At 39.7% G+C, this 17,995-nt stretch overlaps 1 protein-coding gene and 1 long non-coding RNA gene across 2 annotated transcripts in view; one reads left to right on the forward strand and one right to left on the reverse strand.

Annotated features, from left to right (window-relative positions):
- LOC138444743 (uncharacterized) lies at positions 1-8,733 on the reverse strand. Its single transcript, XR_011258571.1, has 5 exons — positions 8,535-8,733; positions 5,462-5,926; positions 3,618-3,684; positions 2,779-2,910; positions 1-303 (listed from the first exon to the last, which is right to left on the reverse strand). It is a non-coding gene; the product is annotated as an uncharacterized lncRNA (long non-coding RNA).
- The window catches only part of DR1 (down-regulator of transcription 1), a 20,593-nt gene continuing 11,229 nt past the window's right edge, over positions 8,632-17,995 (forward strand). The window contains exon 1 of the mRNA XM_069598116.1: positions 8,632-9,752. Coding sequence (XP_069454217.1) covers positions 9,533-9,752 — 220 coding nt within the window. The 5' untranslated portion in view covers positions 8,632-9,532. The remainder of the gene's footprint in view (positions 9,753-17,995) is intronic.

Below are 17,995 nucleotides of genomic sequence, written 5' to 3' on the forward strand. Positions count from 1 at the left end.
TTAACTTTGCTATCCTTTATTTTTTTTTTTAAAGGGGGCGCTCCCTTGCCCTGTTTTTTAAAAAATTTGCTTTTTTATTTAGTTTTTGGCTGTGCTGTGGCTTTGTTGCTGTGATCTGGCTTTCTCTAGTTGGGCTGAGCGTGGCCTCTAGGGTGCTTCAGTAGTTGTGCATGGGCTTGGCTGCTCTGCAGCATGTGGGATCTTCCTGGACCAGGGATCAAACCCGTGTCCACCGCACTGGCAGGAGGCTTCTAACCACCAGACCACCAGGGAAGTCCAACTTTACTATCCTTTATATTGAAGCTGCAAACACATAGAAAGGCATCTGTATAAAATATAGGCTTATCTTTGTGCTTTAGATGTCCTTGTTACCTAAACAAACAGTCACAAAAATACGTGTTTCTAATCAAAACAATAATCTTTAGTTCTAGTAAAGATAAACGTTCTGACGGTGAACACGGTAAACTGGGATTTACTTGGAAACTATGACTTTGTCAACTACTTTGCCTATAATTTAGCCACAAATTAAGCCACTTACCACGAGGTGCTTCTGAAAGTACTATATTTGGTCAGTTAATCCATTTCCATGTGTAGAATTTTATGTTAGGTCATTCCAAGGATTAATATATATAATTCACTTATCTTCCTCCATGTAATTCCTTAGGCACTTTTAGAATTATTTTTATACATTGATAATTGTTAAAGATACTTGCTATCAAAAACCAAGATTCAATCCTGTGTGTGAGCCTGACTGAAAAAAGAGCTACAATAGTTATTACCAAGAAAGTGTTCTGTGAATTGCTTGGGCAGAATCTCTAAAGCCTGTTATTTTCCCAGTGCTCATTTACAGTTAAGAAAACAAACCCAGGTGGCAAGGGAATTTAGCGTGAAAAAAGGCTTATCTCCCTACCCCCCTTGAGAGACAAACTCAGTTTTATCTCGGCTCATATTACAAAGCATGGCTGTTCTGTGAATCACAAGGATAATTTTTTTTAATGTTTCTCATTTCCTTCTCTTTAATCATGCTTTCTACAGTGTGTACAGAATACCCATCACTTCATTTCTACAGTTTCTCACAAATCATTTCACCTATTCCAATTTTCTGTTCTATGACAAGAACCCCTTGGACAATTCTGCCCACTTGTCTTGTAAAATCCTGATTTACAAGCTAGAAAACCAGGCAGTATTCTTTCTCTTGGGAGTTTTCTTGATTTCATGTCAGATTCTTGTCTTGCTTTTTTACTCTTGATTGTTCCAGGCTTAAATAAGTCTTTCCTGATCAGTCCTTTTCTGCTTACAATCATCATTATGGTCCCATATGTCAATCTCCATGTTCATAATCCAGGGCAAGGGAGCAGTCATGTGGACTACACATCCTTATTTTCATTTTATGGCTTGATTTAGATACTATTAATTGGAATATCCATGAGCACAGGAATTATGTCCATCTTGTGCAGCACTGTACATGCAGTGCCTGCCATAGAATGCTCAGATTTTTATTGAATTAATAATAGCCACCATTTAATAAATCTACTTATCAAATGATAGGTATTGTGCCATGCACAAAGGTATGTCCATTTTATAAATGAAAAGACTGAAACTTAGAAAAATTAAATAACTTGTTCTTGGTCACAATGGCTAGTTAAGGCTGAAGAACTAAAACCTGACCTAATCCGAGCTATGGACGTCTCAGTGCCCACATGCAATCTCTACAGTAACAGTGCAGAGGCAGGATAACATAACCATGAGGAAAGCTTGACTTCAAATCTTGACTCTGAGGCTGAAGAGTTAATAAACACTCTGTGCTTCAGTTTCATTATTAACTAGACACGGTTTAAAAAAAACATTCATTGGTTTCTAGTCACTCCACCTTAGAGTTGTTCTGTAATCTGCTACATTGCCTTATTTAGTTTAACACAATTGGCACTGAAGATCAACAAAGGCTTCATTCAGTTCAGTTCAGTTCAGTCACTCAGTCGTGTCCGACTCTTTGCGATCCCATGAATCGCAGCACGCCAGGCCTCCCTGTCCATCACCAACTCCCGGAATTCACTCAAACTCACGTCCATTGAGTCGGTGATGCCATCCAACCATCTCATCCTCTGTCGTCCCCTTCTCAATCCCTCCCTGCATCAGAGTCTTTTCCAGTGAGTCAACTCTTCGCATGAGGTGGCCAAAGTACTGGAGTTTCAGCTTTAGCATGAGTCCCTCCAATGAACACCCAGGACTGATCTCCTTTTAGATGGACTAGTTGGATCTCCTTGCAGTCCAAGGGACTCTCAAGAGTCTTCTCCAACTCCACAGTTCAAAAGCATCAATTCTTTGGCGCTCAGCTTTCTTCACAGTCCAACTCTCACATCCATACATGACCACTGGAAAAACCATAGCCTTGACTAGACGGACCTTTGTTGGCAAAGTAATGTCTCTGCTTTTTAATATGCTTTGTAGGTTGGTCATAACTTTCCTTCCAAGGAGTAAGCGTCTTAGACCCCTACAAATGACAGCTTAAATTATCCTAGTAGGCAACGTTCTCAGTCAGTTGAGATATTAGCTGCAAACAAAGAAGTGTGTAATGGATTGTCATGCCCACCAGTTACAACTTCAACAGTAGCAGGAGCATATGGATGGAAGGTCTGAAGACTGAAAAATTACCCAATTTTTTCCCCTTTTAAAATAACTGCCACTGTTTTCTTCTCTTTCCTTTCTTTCTATAGCAACCATTGAGGCTCCTGAATCCCCATATGATTCATAGAGTGTACTGGTAGTAATTATACTTACCATTTAGTCCTTAGATTGCAAGACCATGAGCAATCACAAATAGATGAGAACTAGAATAGGTATTTTACATCCAGAGGTCAGGACTAAGTGAACAATAACATCCCACTAGCTGGATTGGATGTACTTTTGGTCCTGAAAGAGGGCAAGAGCAGGGGCTGTTGTAATAGAATGACTGGATCAAGTAGGCAGGCTGAAGACATTTTTGTCATCATACATGTGGGGAAAGGCAACTAAATAATAAAATAAAATGGATACCTCCCTCTTAGGCCAAACACAGGGCTCACAGTAATGTCTCCCTCCCCAGCACAGGGATGGAACAGCAGCGCCATCCAACACATGTAACTTGTAGTCTAAACTGCATGGCTGAGTGACGCAGGTGTGGATATCTGACCCAAACTGGACAAACTTGCTCTCCTTGGCAACTGGAATTTTGAACTGAGATGCAAAGAGATAGGGAGTTGTTTTTAGCCCATGAGGAGGACAGTTTATGGATTCCTATTACTGAGTTTCCCTGATTATCCAGCAATTACCAACATTCTGTGAGATATGCCAGTATCCTTCTGGTAAAGTCAACTTAACTGGCTAGAGTTGTTATTTACTCTAAATACGTGGAAGAACCTTAAATACTATACTTCCCTGAAGCACTTTCTCTCAAGCTACTCCATGTTCCTTTCGCTATACTCGCCACCAAAGTATCACAGCTCACCAAGAATTCCATGATGTTCTGTATCACTGAGATTTTGTTGTTCCCCTGCATGAAATTCCCTTCCTTTTCTTCCTGAAAACTTTTTCAAGGATTATCTTCTCTATAACACTTTCAATCATCACCCCATATTTACCTGTTGATTTGCAAGATCCTCCACTATTCATGGGTTTCCCTCGTGGCTCAGCTGGTAAGGAATCCACCTGCAATGCGGGAGACCTGGGTTCAGTCCCTGGGTTGGGAAGACCCCCCCCCCCCCGGAAAAGGGAAAGGCTACCCATTCCAGTATTCTGGCCTGGAGAATTCTAAGGATGATATAATCAATTAGTCCATGGGGTTGCAAAGAGTCGGACAGAAAATGAATAAACCCAGCCAATTCCAGAACAACTACCCAACTAACATAGAGACTCCTAAGAAATAATAACTGGTTAGTGTTTTAATCCACTGACCTTTGGGATAGGTAACTTGCTAGGCAACATTTTATTGTGGGAATAAATAATTGGTACAATATCTGTGGGTTAGATTTCACATGGGGATCACCAGTTAGAGAGCCTTTCTAGCTGAACAAAAGATTTAAAATCCAAAGACTGCTTTTTCAAGCCCCATTGTGTATGTGAAGAATGGATACATTTACAAATCAACAGAAAAAGAAATTTCTCACTACTTGCTAACATAAGACGTTTAAAAACTTGAAAAAGATTTTTTTTTAACTTTAAAGAAAAATCAAAAGTAAAATCACCAATAATTTATCTATTTCAACACAGTTTTCAGTGTTTCTATTCAGCTATTTACATATGTATTTTCATATAATTCTAATAACAATACTGCTATATTTTGCTTTAATATTAAAGGAAAAATGCTATTTTCATACCCAGTAATTTTAATCACTCCATAAAAATTCTTCAAACAGGTATACTATTTCTGTATTATTTTAGATTCCCTTTTTTCCCCTGTTACCAAGAAGTGACAAAATATAGCTTTTTTCTTTCTTTGGTATTAGTGCTTTAAATATGAAGGCTGGGATGGTGTCTTTCTTACCTACTGCCATTGTCCCAAGTACCTAGCAAAGTATACGGTAGACACCCAATAAACATTCACTGAATGTTTATTCATTCATGCAAGCAAGAATGAACAATTGGATTTACATAAGGAAAGGCTTCCTAATTCCGTTTCAAATTATTTTAAACTAGCACAATCAAAAAGTCATTATCATTTGAAAGAAAAACATATTTGCATCACATCTTGAATTTATTACCTTTAGATAAAGGAATCCATTATTCACCTTAAAATTTGCAGTTATAAAGTTGACCCATAAAATAGATGAAAGAATCCCAAGGTTTTTATTCATGAACTGCTTCTATAAATATCACTAGATGAACACCATCTATTCTCAGTTCTTATTCCCTTCTCTGCAACTTTTGACATTTTTGGCTACTTCTTAAACTCCATCATATATCAGTTTCTGCAATCACTGTTTATAATCACTCACTTATAGTCTTGTCTTCAGGGTTGACTGGTTCAAGATGGCAGGGTACAAGGACATGTGTCCCTCTCCTGTGAAAGCATCAACTAGCTTTTGAACAACCATGGACAGGAGGATGCTGGCACCCACCAAAAAAAGGTATCCCACATCTAAAGACAAAGGAGAAGCTACAACGAGATGGTGGGGGGAGGGCACAATCACAATAAAGTTAAATCCCATACCCGCCTAGTGGGCAACCCACAAACTGGAGAACACTAATACCAAAGACGTTCTCCCACTCTTGTGATGGTTCTGAGTGTCCTAGCCTGGGGACCCAGCAAAGGGACTAGGAATCCCCAGGGATTCTGACTGTGAAGGCCAACAGGATTTGACTGCAGGATTTCCATAGGACTGGAGAAATAGAGACTTCACACTTGGAGGGCACAAACAAAATCTTGTGTGCGCCAGGACTAAAAGGAAAGGAGCAGTGACCCTACAGGAGACTGAACCAGACCTACCAGCTAGTGTTCGATGAACTCTTGCAGAGGCGTGGGTCAGAAGTGGCTTGCTGCAGGGATGGGGGCACTAGCAGCAGCAGTCCTAAGAAGTGCCCCTTAGTGTGAGCCCTCTTGGAGGTCACCATTGTTTTTCAGTCGCTAAGTTATATCTGACTACTTGCAATTCTATGAACTGCAGCATGCCAGGCTTCCCTGTCCATCACCATCTCCTGGAGTTTCTCAAACTCATGTCCATTGAGTTAGTGATGCCATCCAACTATCTCATCCTCTGTCAGCTCCTTTCCCTCCTGCCCTTAATCTTTCCTAGCATCAAGGTCTTTTCCAATGAGTAAGCTCTTCACATCAAGTGGCCAAAATATTGGAGCTTCAGCATAGTCCTTCCAGTTAATATTCACGGTTGACTTCCTTTAGGATTGACTGGTTAGAGCTTGCTGTCCAAGGGACTCTCAAGGGTCTTCTCCAGCACTACAATTTGAAAGCAGCAGACAATTGGATTAAAGTTTTACTGAGAACAGCCCTGCCCACTAGAGCAAGATCCAGTTCTCACTGCCAGTCCCTCCCATCTGGAAACTTACACAAGCTGCTTAGCCTCATCCACCAGAGGGCAGACAGAAGCAACAACTACAATTCTGCAGCCTCAAGAAGGAAAACCACAATCACAGAAAGTAAATAAAAATGAAAATACAGAGGACCATGTCCCAGATGAAAGAAAAAGATAAAACCCTAGAAAAAATAACTAAATGAAGAGGAGATAGGCAACCTTCCAGAAAAAGAACTCAGAATAATGATAGTGAAGATGATCCAGGGTTTCGGAAAAAGAATGGAGAAGATGAAAGAAATGTTTACCAAAGAACCTAGAAGAACTAAAGAACAAACAAGAGATAAACACTGTACTAGAAGGAATAATCTTGTCTTCAGTCTGTTCTATGAAACATGCCCAGATCTGTATATCTAATCCTGATCATTCTATTTGGACCTTTCAATCTCATCCACCTCCATTTCCTTAAAGTCTTACCTTGCTTGTATTGTCAATCTACACCTCTTTTCCTTTGAACTACATGTATGTGTCTCCGAGCCTTTGCAATTTTTTCTTGACCCTGCTTCTTCCTCGAGTGTCATTCCATTGTCCCTTTCCCTTCACCACCCAGATTTTGGAAAGTGTGTTCTGTGCTCCTTGCTCTTTTCTGCATTTCTGTCCTAAACTGTTTTCATGTTGACTTCTGCTTTCTCATATTGACCTTTTACTTCAGTGACTGTTTGATCCCCTTCCAACAATGCTTCTCTGTGGCATCTCACACCCTTCCAACTTGAGCCTGCACACCTAGAGAAACCAACAAGAAAAACCACCACAATGATAAACCCCACACACAGCAACTAGAGTAGCCCCCACTCTGGGCAACTAAAGAAAGCCCACCAGCAACAAAGACCCAAGGCTGCCAAAAATAAAGAGCACAGTAACCTACTCCAGTATTCTTGCCTGGAGAATCCCAAAGACAGAGGAGACTGGCAGGTAGCAGTCCATAGGGTTGCAGAGTCGGACTTGACTGAAGTGGCTTAGCACACGTGTGCACACATGAACAAAAAAATTCCCCTCATGGCTTCCTTTGCACTATACCTTCTTGGTTTCTAACAAGTATCCCCTGACATACTTTCTTCTTTTTGTCTTTGGACTTCTTTTTTACTCTGCTATCCTTAAAGGTCCTCATTCACCTCCAGAGTTAACAAATATTTGCTTATTATGTAGCAGGATCTGTGCAGGCCCCAGGGATACAGGGATGAACAAACCAGAAGCTCACTGCATCTGTAGTACTTCCTTTTCTAATTTTTTAAAATTATTATTTATTTTTGGCTATGTTGGGTCTTCCAGGGAGTGGACTTTCTCTAGTTGTGGTGGTGGTGGGGGGTATTCTTCATTGAAAGCTGGACCCTTTAGAGTTGGAAGAACAAAAATTGGATTTCCAGAAGAATATTATGAAGTTATGTAGGAAACAAACAAGCATGTAGAAAGGAAACAAGATATATATATAGGAAGGAAATTCTTTCATAGAGGCCTACATCTGAGCCAACAGTTTCACATTCCTATTTTGAAGAAAAAGTTTAAAATATCATTTTATCAAAGACATTTTATTTTGACTAAACTTAATAATGCTAAGAAACAAATGTCTACACTGTAGAAATTAAAGAACCTGCAAGTGTACTAGAGAAAACGCTAAATGGAAAAAAAAAAAAAAAAAAGAACAAGTATGATTTCCTCAAGATGTGACATCTAGGGTCGTACACCAAAATACAAAACTTTTAAGAAAACACTTCAAACAAGCCAGTTGCTGCCAGTGTACAACTGTATATGATTAACTAAAGTGCCTAAACTGATTTAAATTTTATCTCTTTTACTTTTGAGAAATTGCAACACTCTATTTATAACAGCCTCTTCTTCAAAAAGACGTTATGGCAAATTACTTTTTAAAAAATGCAATTTTTGTAAAGAACTTGCCACACGTTTGCTTCCCGGGAAAGAAGAGAAAATCAGTTTCTTAACATACTTTAACCCACTTTCCCCTACCTTATCAGAACCAATACATCACGGAAAACGTCTAAGTGGGAATCTTGTAATTTGGCTCATTGTACACTACGCCTCTCCACTACTCTGGATCTTATTTTTAGTTTCCAGCTTAGCTGTTAATTAGTAGTGGCTGTCACTTCTCTGTTTCATTCCCATAAACCCAGAAAAAGGGGTGGAGGACCATAGAGATCTTTGGTCCAAATAAAGTCTATTAGATATCATCAACAACTTTTTCCTCAGGACGATGCAGACCCAGGAAAACGGAGTTTTCCTTTTCCCACATCCCATTCCCGAGCCTGGACTTCGTCCTTCTTCCTTTCAATCTCAATTCGGGCTCCTCGCAAATAGTCGGACACGACTGAGCGACTGAACTGAACTGAACTGAACGTTAGCAAAGCAAGTTCTTTGAACGAAATCCAGCGCTCCGCTCCTTTGTCTCCAAACGTGGCTAAGAAGGCCTCAGCTGGCTGAGAGAAGGTAGTAGCAGCGATCCACCCTAGCCAGTACACCCACCCATCACAACCCGCCTCTGGTGCCGAAGCCCTGGCGCGTGCTCGGGTGTCTTCGGTACCGCGAGGCGCGCGCTCGCCCGGTCACTATCCCTGGGAAGGGGCGGGACCCCAGAGCGCGTGCCGGGACTGCGGCAGGCGGAAGCTGCTGGCGGAGAAGACGGGCGGTTCCCGCCGACAAGGGTGGGGGAAGGGCGGCTGCCACACCCGGAAGTTGGTCTGGAAGTGGGGTTGGGGGGGTAACGTGTGGGGGCGAGGCTTCCGGTAGCGCAAAGGGTATCGGGAGAGGCTTCCTGTAAAGCTTCGCTGGCTTCTGGAGGGACCACCGTTGCGGCGGCTTCGGCTTCCACGATCTGCGTTCGGGCTAAACGGTCACAGCAGACGCCGCTGCCGGTCTCCTTGTGCCTGGTTCTGTCCGTATTCGTTCCCAGGAGACCGCCTCGGTTCCGGCAGCGGCTGCGGCCGACATGTTGTGAGGCGGCGGCGCGGGTGTCTGAAGGATGGTTTGGCAGAGGCGGCGGCATCGGCTGCTGGCGGCGGCGGCGGCGGCGGCGGCGGCAGCGGGGGCTCCGGTTCTGTAGAGCCTTGCCCGCTGAGTGTCCGCCCTGTTCCGCGGCCAGACCAGTGCCCCCGGACCTTGCCTCTGCTCCGCGCCGTTGGGGAACGGTTAGACGACAGCGCACGCCCCTCTGAGGAGACACGAAGGGGGTTTTCTAGTGCTCAGATTCCGGACCACCTTGCCTTCCCCTCTCCGACCTGGGCAGTGCTGTCCCCCAAATCCTCAACACCCCCCTATCCTCCAACTTTGCTCCCAATCTCGCCTTAAATCTTTCACACACACGGGTGTTCCCCTCTCTCTCCAGCCACCCCTGGCCCCTTAATTTTCTGCACGCTCATCTCAGAGGGACTCCTGGATCGCTCTCCGAGGGCGGCCTTTTGAAAAATCGTCGTGGACCAGAGTTAAGGAGTTTTTAAAAGTCGGGGCGCGAGAGAGAAGGTGCGATGGCTTCCTCATCTGGCAACGATGATGATCTCACTATACCCAGAGCTGCTATCAATAAGATGATCAAAGAGACTCTCCCCAATGTCCGGGTGGCCAACGATGCCCGGGAGCTGGTGGTGAACTGCTGCACTGAATTCATTCACCTTATATCTTCTGAAGCCAATGAGATTTGCAACAAATCGGAAAAGAAAACCATCTCGCCAGAGCACGTCATACAAGGTAAGTGGTATTTGTGGGATTTTGTTTCAAAGAGGGGCCGGGGACATCCTGCTGGTCGCGTGACGCGTTCATGTCAAAGCCTTCAGTTCTGTCTCCTGGTTAGTATTGGTAACTGAAAAGCCATTGCGGGCAAGGAGGCAGCCGGTGCCTTCAGACCTCTGTGTAGTATTCTCGTGGTCCTTTCCAAATACCAAATGCAGGTGAGAGTTGCAGGCGATTAAGTCGGCTAACATCCCCCCGAAGAAAGTAGTAGTAGCGGTCTCAGCCTACAGCCAGGTAAACCTAAGCAACAAGAACTTTGCCTGCCTAAATTGAAACCTGGATCATGACAACTGAGAGAGGAAGCCAGAAGTTCTTGGAGAATTAGAATTCAGACAGGAAGTTCAAGCTTGAGTGGAGAGGGCACCCCTTTCCCACCCGACCTTTTTCACCAGTGTAGGAGAAAAGATCAATTTGCAGAACACGAGTAAAAATATTCTTAACGTAAATGTTCACAATTGTAAAGTTTATTAGTGTTGACTGGAGTATATTTTCTGCTTTAAAAATGGTTTCATGGTCCCTACCGTTTATCAACAAGTTGCCAAAGCACTCCAGTTCTATTCTGTAGGAAAGAAGCAGTCAGTGTTCTTTATCCTTCCTTCCTTTCTTCCTTCCATAGCTTGCATTGTGCCTTAGAGGTAGGTTTTTAAAGCTTGGGTTTAAAGACTGTGAGATTTTTTTTTTTCGTGGAACATTTCCCTTTTGTTTCCTTCTGTCGTCCCCGTTTAGATGTATACGCTTAAGCGTTTATTGAACACTTCTGAAAGTTTAACAGTTTCTCCTCTGGTATCTTGGAAAGGATTTAGTTCAGTTAATAGGGCTTTGGGGGACCATATTCTGATGGTTTGTTTCAGGAATGGGGAGACATTTACTAGTCATAATGTTTTGGGAAGCACTTTCTGTGACTGGTACATATAATCTTAGGGGAAGGTTGTGGTCAATTTTGAAGTGATAACTTGCCTTTTATAATAACCCAATTAAAATTCTAACAATTTCTGGATCGCTTTTGAAGTCAGAAAAAAAAGATTAATTTTAATTTAATTTTGGTAGGCAGGCAGTTATCTACCATTTTATTGTTATAATTTAACTTTTTAAAAGGTGACTTTCCTGTTATACTGAAGTAGAGGACACATCTTCTCATATTCACCATATACAGTATTTTACAGGAATTATTGACAGAAGTATTTTGTCATTTCATTTTTGAAATGACTTCTGTAATTTCATTTTTGATTCTTATTGATACATAAAACATACTTTGACATTTCCATTTCAGTACATAAGGAGAAAAAGAAACCCCAAGGAAAAGGTATATTTGACTTTAAAGCTAGTCTTTTACTTGTTTAGAGTACTCTGGCAAGTAAAATGAAAGCCAAGTTGTCTATTTTTCCTCTTGTGTTTTTATTTTTACATTATATGTGCAGTTGTCACAAATCTTTCACAAGATTGTCCAACACAAATAGCTGTAATTTCCTTTTATAATTCATAAAAGAGAAAACAGATCTTTTATCAACATTGCCTTTCTAATGAAAATTGCAAAAGATTTCAAAAGGCTCTGCTTAAACATTTGTTTACACCACGGAAGTGGGGATCTTTCCAAAAATCTAATAATGCCTTACAGTCTGTCTTCTTGGGTAGAGTTTATTCTTTTCTAGGATATATTTAGATTTCTGATTGACGTGATGGAAGAAAAGTACAGCTGTAGCTAGCAGTATCTAGTTAAATAGCTCAACTTCGGAATATGCTAAATTCAGTTTAATGTATGAGTCAGAAAGTTCCAGTGAAAGCATTTTCCTTATGTACTGAGGATGATTTATTAATTAAAAAAAACAATGTATTGACCTGTTAGAGCTTTATAAAGTTACTTTTGTTTTCTTGTAATATTGCTGTTCTTAAGTGTTAGATAAGGATGTACATTTTAACCCCAAATTCTCCCGTTAGAGGGATAGACTTTATATATTTATAATCTCATATTGCTTAATCATTTAAAGAAATTTTTATCTTGAGTGATTAAAATTCTTTAAAAGAAATTCTTAAGGTGTGTATTTTTTTAGGTGTTTAAAGTGTAATTTTATAGACTGATTCTGGAAAGCTGATTATGACATTTTTTAATGCTGTTTTGTCAATTTGATTATTTAGGAATGTAAGATACATCCAAGTGGAATAATGTACATTTTAAAGTGATTTGATTCTCACATATTTAAGTTTGGATTTTTTTAGTAATAAGTTTAATGAACTAGACTTTGCTTCAGGACATTTCACTTGCCACTTTGCTTTGCCTTCTCAGAGCAAATTTTGAGGCAGTTTTGTAAAATGCAAGCTAAAGTTGAACAAATTTTATTGCCAGTAAATCTGAAATTGTATAACCTAGTTAAAATTTTTAAAAAATTTAATACAGATATTTTGCTTGAGTTTAAGAACATGGACTTGGCATTGAAGATAACATACACACAAATAGAGGGAGTTCTACACTTAAAAGATGTTTTTATTTTGTTTCTGGGTTTCTGTGAACACATTCTTAAATGAGTTCTAACATGTTCTGTTGCATTATGGAAAGAACTGACATTGAGTGTTAAGAACTGCAAAGTATACTGTGAAGGGTTTGGCCTTAGGCAAATCTGTTAACTAAGGTTTCCCCATTTATGTATAAATAATACTTAATGGTTTCAGGTATAATTAGCAATTACTGAGAATCAGTCAGAATTGAGAAACTTATGTGAAATATATGCTACAATTATAATTTTAAAACTTTATATGATACTGATTAAAATGTAAAGTTGAAGGTCTGTTATGTTTAACTTTATGTCGTGATGCCATTTGTAAAGAGAAAATGTAAATAGGAATATTTTAAATGATATTATTTTTACTTCTGCATTTTAAATCTGTTGCTACTTTTTCTTTCTTACTTTCATGAGAATTAGTAACTGCAAGTTAGTGAAAGTTTGAAAAAGTCTCTGAGGATTCACTTCAGCAGTTGTATTGCTCCAATCCCTTTCATGCTGGTACTTGGTAAAATACAATAAAAATGAATCACTAGAAAAACAAAATGAAAAATTTTGATACTGCATTCGATAGAAATAAAATTGCTTTCAAATTGCTATGAAGTTTCTTTTTTTCCCCAGCTTTTTGAACTATAATTGACATATAACATTGTGTACGTTTAAAATTTACAACCTAATGATTTGGTGTGTGTATATGTTATAAATTAATTATCACAATAAAATTAGTTAACACAGCCATCACTTCACATAGCTCCAGTTTTGCTGTGAAAGCTCTTAAAATGCTTAGTTTGAGTTTCCGTACTTAACTCATTGCAGACAATTACATGATGATACAGTTATGATACAGATCCACAGACCATACTTTAAGTATCCTTATTCTAAAGCTTCAGCCACAGTCTGTTTTGGAAAGTGGATTTGAAGTAGTTTTGCAATCAGGGGATCTGAGTGATTGCAAAGAAGTTGTATTGTAATAATAGTAATAATAATGAGAATAGTATTGTATTGCCTAGATAAGCATCCATACTGATACTTTTTTCCTGAAGGGACACGTGTAATTTGCATTGAACAATTTATCACACACAGGTACTTTTCAAGTTAGGACTTTACTCTCTTCTTTAAAATCAATATGTTTTCTGTTTTTGTTTTTCTTCTGCCACCCAGCAGTTGACTTTTGAGTTGGCACTGTGCTGGATACTGCTAAGGATATAAAGATGAATGATATTTGATTCTTGCTCTGCCATCCATCTCTCATTGTTGTCCCGGATTCCTAGGAATGGTGATACCATAGAGAAGGGATCCCCAGCCCCTGGTTAGAACTGGGCCACACAGCAGGAGGGTGAGCAGTGGATGAGCAGGAAGCTTCATCTGCCACTCACCATTGCTTGCATTACCACCATGGAAAAATTGTCTTCCACAAAACTGGTCCCTAATGCCAGAAAGTTTGGGGACCGCTGCCATAGATGACATGAATCTTAAGGGTGTTTGTTAGGCCATTAAGCCAAGAAATCGCTTTGGCCTACCTTCTCTTAATGTATTTTAAGTGAACTACAGCACCTCCCTCCCTTAACGCACAAACAAAAGAAAGTAGAGAAATTAGTTTTGTATTTTAGTTTTTTTAAATGAAAAGCATACACTGCATTTGAAGGATAAAATAATTCACACAAATTCATGTTAAAACTTTTGGGGAGTACATCATTACTGTAAAATATAAGATATGCCTGTGTTAAAATTGTTGTTGGGTGTACATTTTTACCTTTGTTTTTATGTAATATAACTGTGTGTCTTTCAAAGTGAAAAAATATTGCTAAGGGTTTTTTCCCCCCTAATATGCTGTGTGCTTTTCTGGATTCAGTTTTAAGGTAGATGTCAGCAGACCTCTAAGAAACAAGTGATATGTGTTTTATCCACAAATTTTAAAATAGATGTACTGTTATTCATTTTATTTTTATTGTTTTAGCTTTTACTCTGAGATCCTTAGAGCCAGGGCCATCAGCAGTCCATAAAATCCCTTTGTACAAATTAGAAAAAAAAACTCCTTCCTTGAAAACCTTTATTACCATCTGCCAGAAAAAGTGCCATAATAAGAATTTAAATCTGTGATGTTTACAGTATGATTGGCTCTCCCAGATACGTTGCTGTTGTGCACTGAACAACCTGCACAGCTAAGGTGGTCCTGCTTAGGAGACGTTTCCTTTCTCCTTTAAGATTCTCCTTTATGTAAAATGGGTGTATTACTACTGCATGATAACAGATTGAAATATCTCTGTTTAGGAAATTCTGTATCCAGTTAATCATATTTGTTAGCCAAAATGTGTTTAAAATTAGGAATAGCCAGTACAGTTTTGAGATTAAATTTATGGCTGCTGTTGTTGAACCATTTTTTTGAGAGTACAGTGTGCTCAGTGTTGAGAGCACAGCTTTTTCAATAAAATTTAATGTTAATCTTGGATTTACTTGCAGTTTTCTTTTGAAAGCAGTGTTCTCAACCTTAATGATTTTTTTAATATAAATTTATTTATTTTGATTGGAGGCTAATTACTTTACAATATTATATTGGTTTTGCCATACATCAACATGAATCTGCCACAGGTATACACGTGTTCCCCATCCTGAACCCCCGTCCCACCTACCTCCCCATACCATCCCTCTGGGTCATCCCAGTGCACCAGCCCCAAGCATCCTGTGTCCTGCATCGAACCTGGACTGGCGATTCATTTCACATATGATATTATACATGTTTCAATGCCATTCTCCCAAATCATCCCACCCTCGCCCTCTCCCACAGAGTCCAAAAGTCTGTTCTATAAATCTGTGTCTCTTTTGCTGTCTTGCATACAGGGTCAACCTTAATGATTTTAATAGCGATTCTTTTTTTTTTAACCCAGGCCCTCCATGGTTTAAAGTAGATTGGATTGGAGTTTTTAATATCTAATTTTGAACTCATGACATTTTGAAGAGTTGTCTCTCTATTGCATTGATTCGTTAATTTTGTGAATTTAATATACCTGTTTAGCTAGAATTTAATGGGGTGGTAGTAGCTGTGTGGCTTCCCTGGTGACTCAGTGGTAAAGAACCTTCCTGCCAATGCAAAAGATGGAGGCTCGATCCCTGGGTTGGGAAGATCCCCTGGAGTAGGAAATGGCAACCCACTCCATTATATCTTGTCTGGAGGATCCCATGGACAGAGGAGCCTGGTTGGCTATAGTGCATGGGTTCACAAGGAGTTGGACACAACTGAGTGACTAAACAACAGCAACAGTGCATAGCTGTACATTTATTTGGGTCCTGTACACTTACTAGCGTACGCTTTAAAATGTAAGAGAAAAAATAAATTTAAAAACTGAAGATGAATAATACAAAGTCCAAGTTAGGTAAGGAACTCCTCTGTGTTGGACATTGTGTTAAATGCCTTCAGTTAATTACTTGTTGATTCCTCCAACCCTTAAAGTAATAAAGTACAATAATATAATAATGAATGCTTTATTTTGCTCCTCTGTGGGCCAAACTCTGTCCTTAGCTCTTTGTTTATATTAATTCATTTATTTTTAGTAACAACATGATCTGATGAAATGTAGGTACTGTTATTCTTGTTTTCTAAGAACAGAGGTGAAGGAACATAAGTCACACAGCTAATCTAAGAGCTGGGAGTCAATTCCTGGCAGCCTTAGGGGCTGCATGCTTAACCATTATAGTGCTTCTGATTGTAGGAAGATATTATAAAATAGACACTTTGTTCTCATTTTAGAGATGGAAAATTGAAGCATAGATTAAGCGACATATCCAAGGTTATACAAATACAGTGAGAACTAAGTTTCAAATAGGGGAGATTACTTCTGTCTAAAAGCAAGAGAATTCCAGAAAAACTTCTATTTCTGGTGCATTAAAGCCTTTGACTGTGTGGATCACAACAAACTGTGGACAATTCTTAAAGAGATGGAATTACCAGACTACCTTACCTGCCTCCTGAGAAGTCTGTATGCAGGTCAAAAAGCAACAGTTAGAACCAGACATGGAGCAGCGGACTGGTTCCAAATCAGGAAAGGAGTATGTCAAGGCTGTATGCTGTCACCCTGCTTATTTAACTTATATGCAGAGTACATCATGCGAAATCCTGGGCTGGATGAAGCACAAGCTGGAATCAAGATTGCTGGAAGAAATATCAGTAACCTCAGATACACAGCTGACTCCACCCTTATGGCAGAAAGTGAAGAACTAAAGAGCCTCTTAATAAAAGTAAAAGAGGAGAGTGAAAAAGTTGGCTTAAAACTCAACATTCAAAAAACTAAGATCATGGCATCTGGTCCTATCTCTTCATGTCAAATAGATGGGGAAACAATGGAAGCAGTGAGAGACTTTATTTTCTTGGGCTCCAAAATCACTGCAGATGGTGACTGAAGCCATGAAATTAAAAGACGCTTGCTCCTTGGAAGAAAAGTTATGACCCACCTAGACAGCCTATTAAAAAGCAGAGACATTAACTTTGCTAACAAACATCCATCTAGTCAAAGCTATGGTTTTTCCATTTGTCATGTGTGGATGTGAGAGTTGGACTGTAAAGAAAGCTGAGTCCCAAGGAATTGATGCTTTTGAAGTGTGGTGTTGGAGAAGACTCTTCAGAGTCCCCTGGACTGCAGGGAGATCCAACCAGTCCATTCTGAAGGAAATCAACGCTGGATATTCATTGGAAGGACTGACGCTGAAGCTGAAACTCCAATACTTTAGCCACCTGATGTGAAGAACTGACTCATTTGAGAAGACCCTGATGCTGGGAAAGATTGAAGGCAGGAGGAGAAGGGGACGACAGAGGATGAGATGGTTGGATGGCATTACCGACTCAATGGACATGAGTTTGAGCAAGCTCCGGGAGTTGGTGATGGACAAGGAAGCCTGGCGTGCTACAGTCCATGGGGTCGCAAAGAGTCGGACACTATTGAGCCACTGAACTGAACTGATTTCTATCTAGGAGGATCAGGCAAGCTTAATTTGAAGACAGTTTGATCTGGGTTGTGAATGAATTACTGTCAGCATGAATATGGGAAACCAGTGCCTATTGGGAAACACTGAGTGGTCAGGTTTAGCAAAGTATTCAGGGATTTAATGGCAGAAATAAAGCTGGAAAGGTAGCTGGGGCTAGATCCTGGAGGATCTTGTAGGGCTAAGGAAATAAAACTTTTCTTTAGATTGTAGTGGAACACCATAAGTCATTTACTAGTTTCTTTTGATATTATTTCTGGCCAGTATTATTGAAAATATACTACTATGCTTGTGCCTTTAAAAAGAGAAAATACGAATGAAAAGCTTTGGCTTCTAGCATTAACACTTAAAAAATAATGTCTGTCAATTCAAGTAAAAAATTTAGGCTGCCTAGTTTTCACTTAATTTCCTACTGTACTCCCAAGCTCCTTGAGGCCAGGAATTAGGTGGTAGTTAATTTGGTAATTTGGTAAATAGAACTCAGAATAATGTCTTATTGAAATTTGGGGAGGGTCAAAAGATGGGATCTCTTAAGTTAAAATTCAAGTAGTAGCAGTCTACTTCTTGTTGACATCAGGTTATTTCTAAAGATGGTTGATGAAAACAGCTTAACATAACGAAATAATTTAAAACTGTAAATCACTCAAGATGCCTTTAAAAACTTCAGCTTACATGGGAATGTACATTTTAAAGGTATATTTGGTTTCTCCCTGAAAAGCAGATTCAGTGAGA

The sequence above is a fragment of the Ovis canadensis genome, chromosome 1, assembly GCF_042477335.2.
Source record: "Ovis canadensis isolate MfBH-ARS-UI-01 breed Bighorn chromosome 1, ARS-UI_OviCan_v2, whole genome shotgun sequence".
Taxonomy (NCBI): domain Eukaryota; kingdom Metazoa; phylum Chordata; class Mammalia; order Artiodactyla; family Bovidae; genus Ovis; species Ovis canadensis.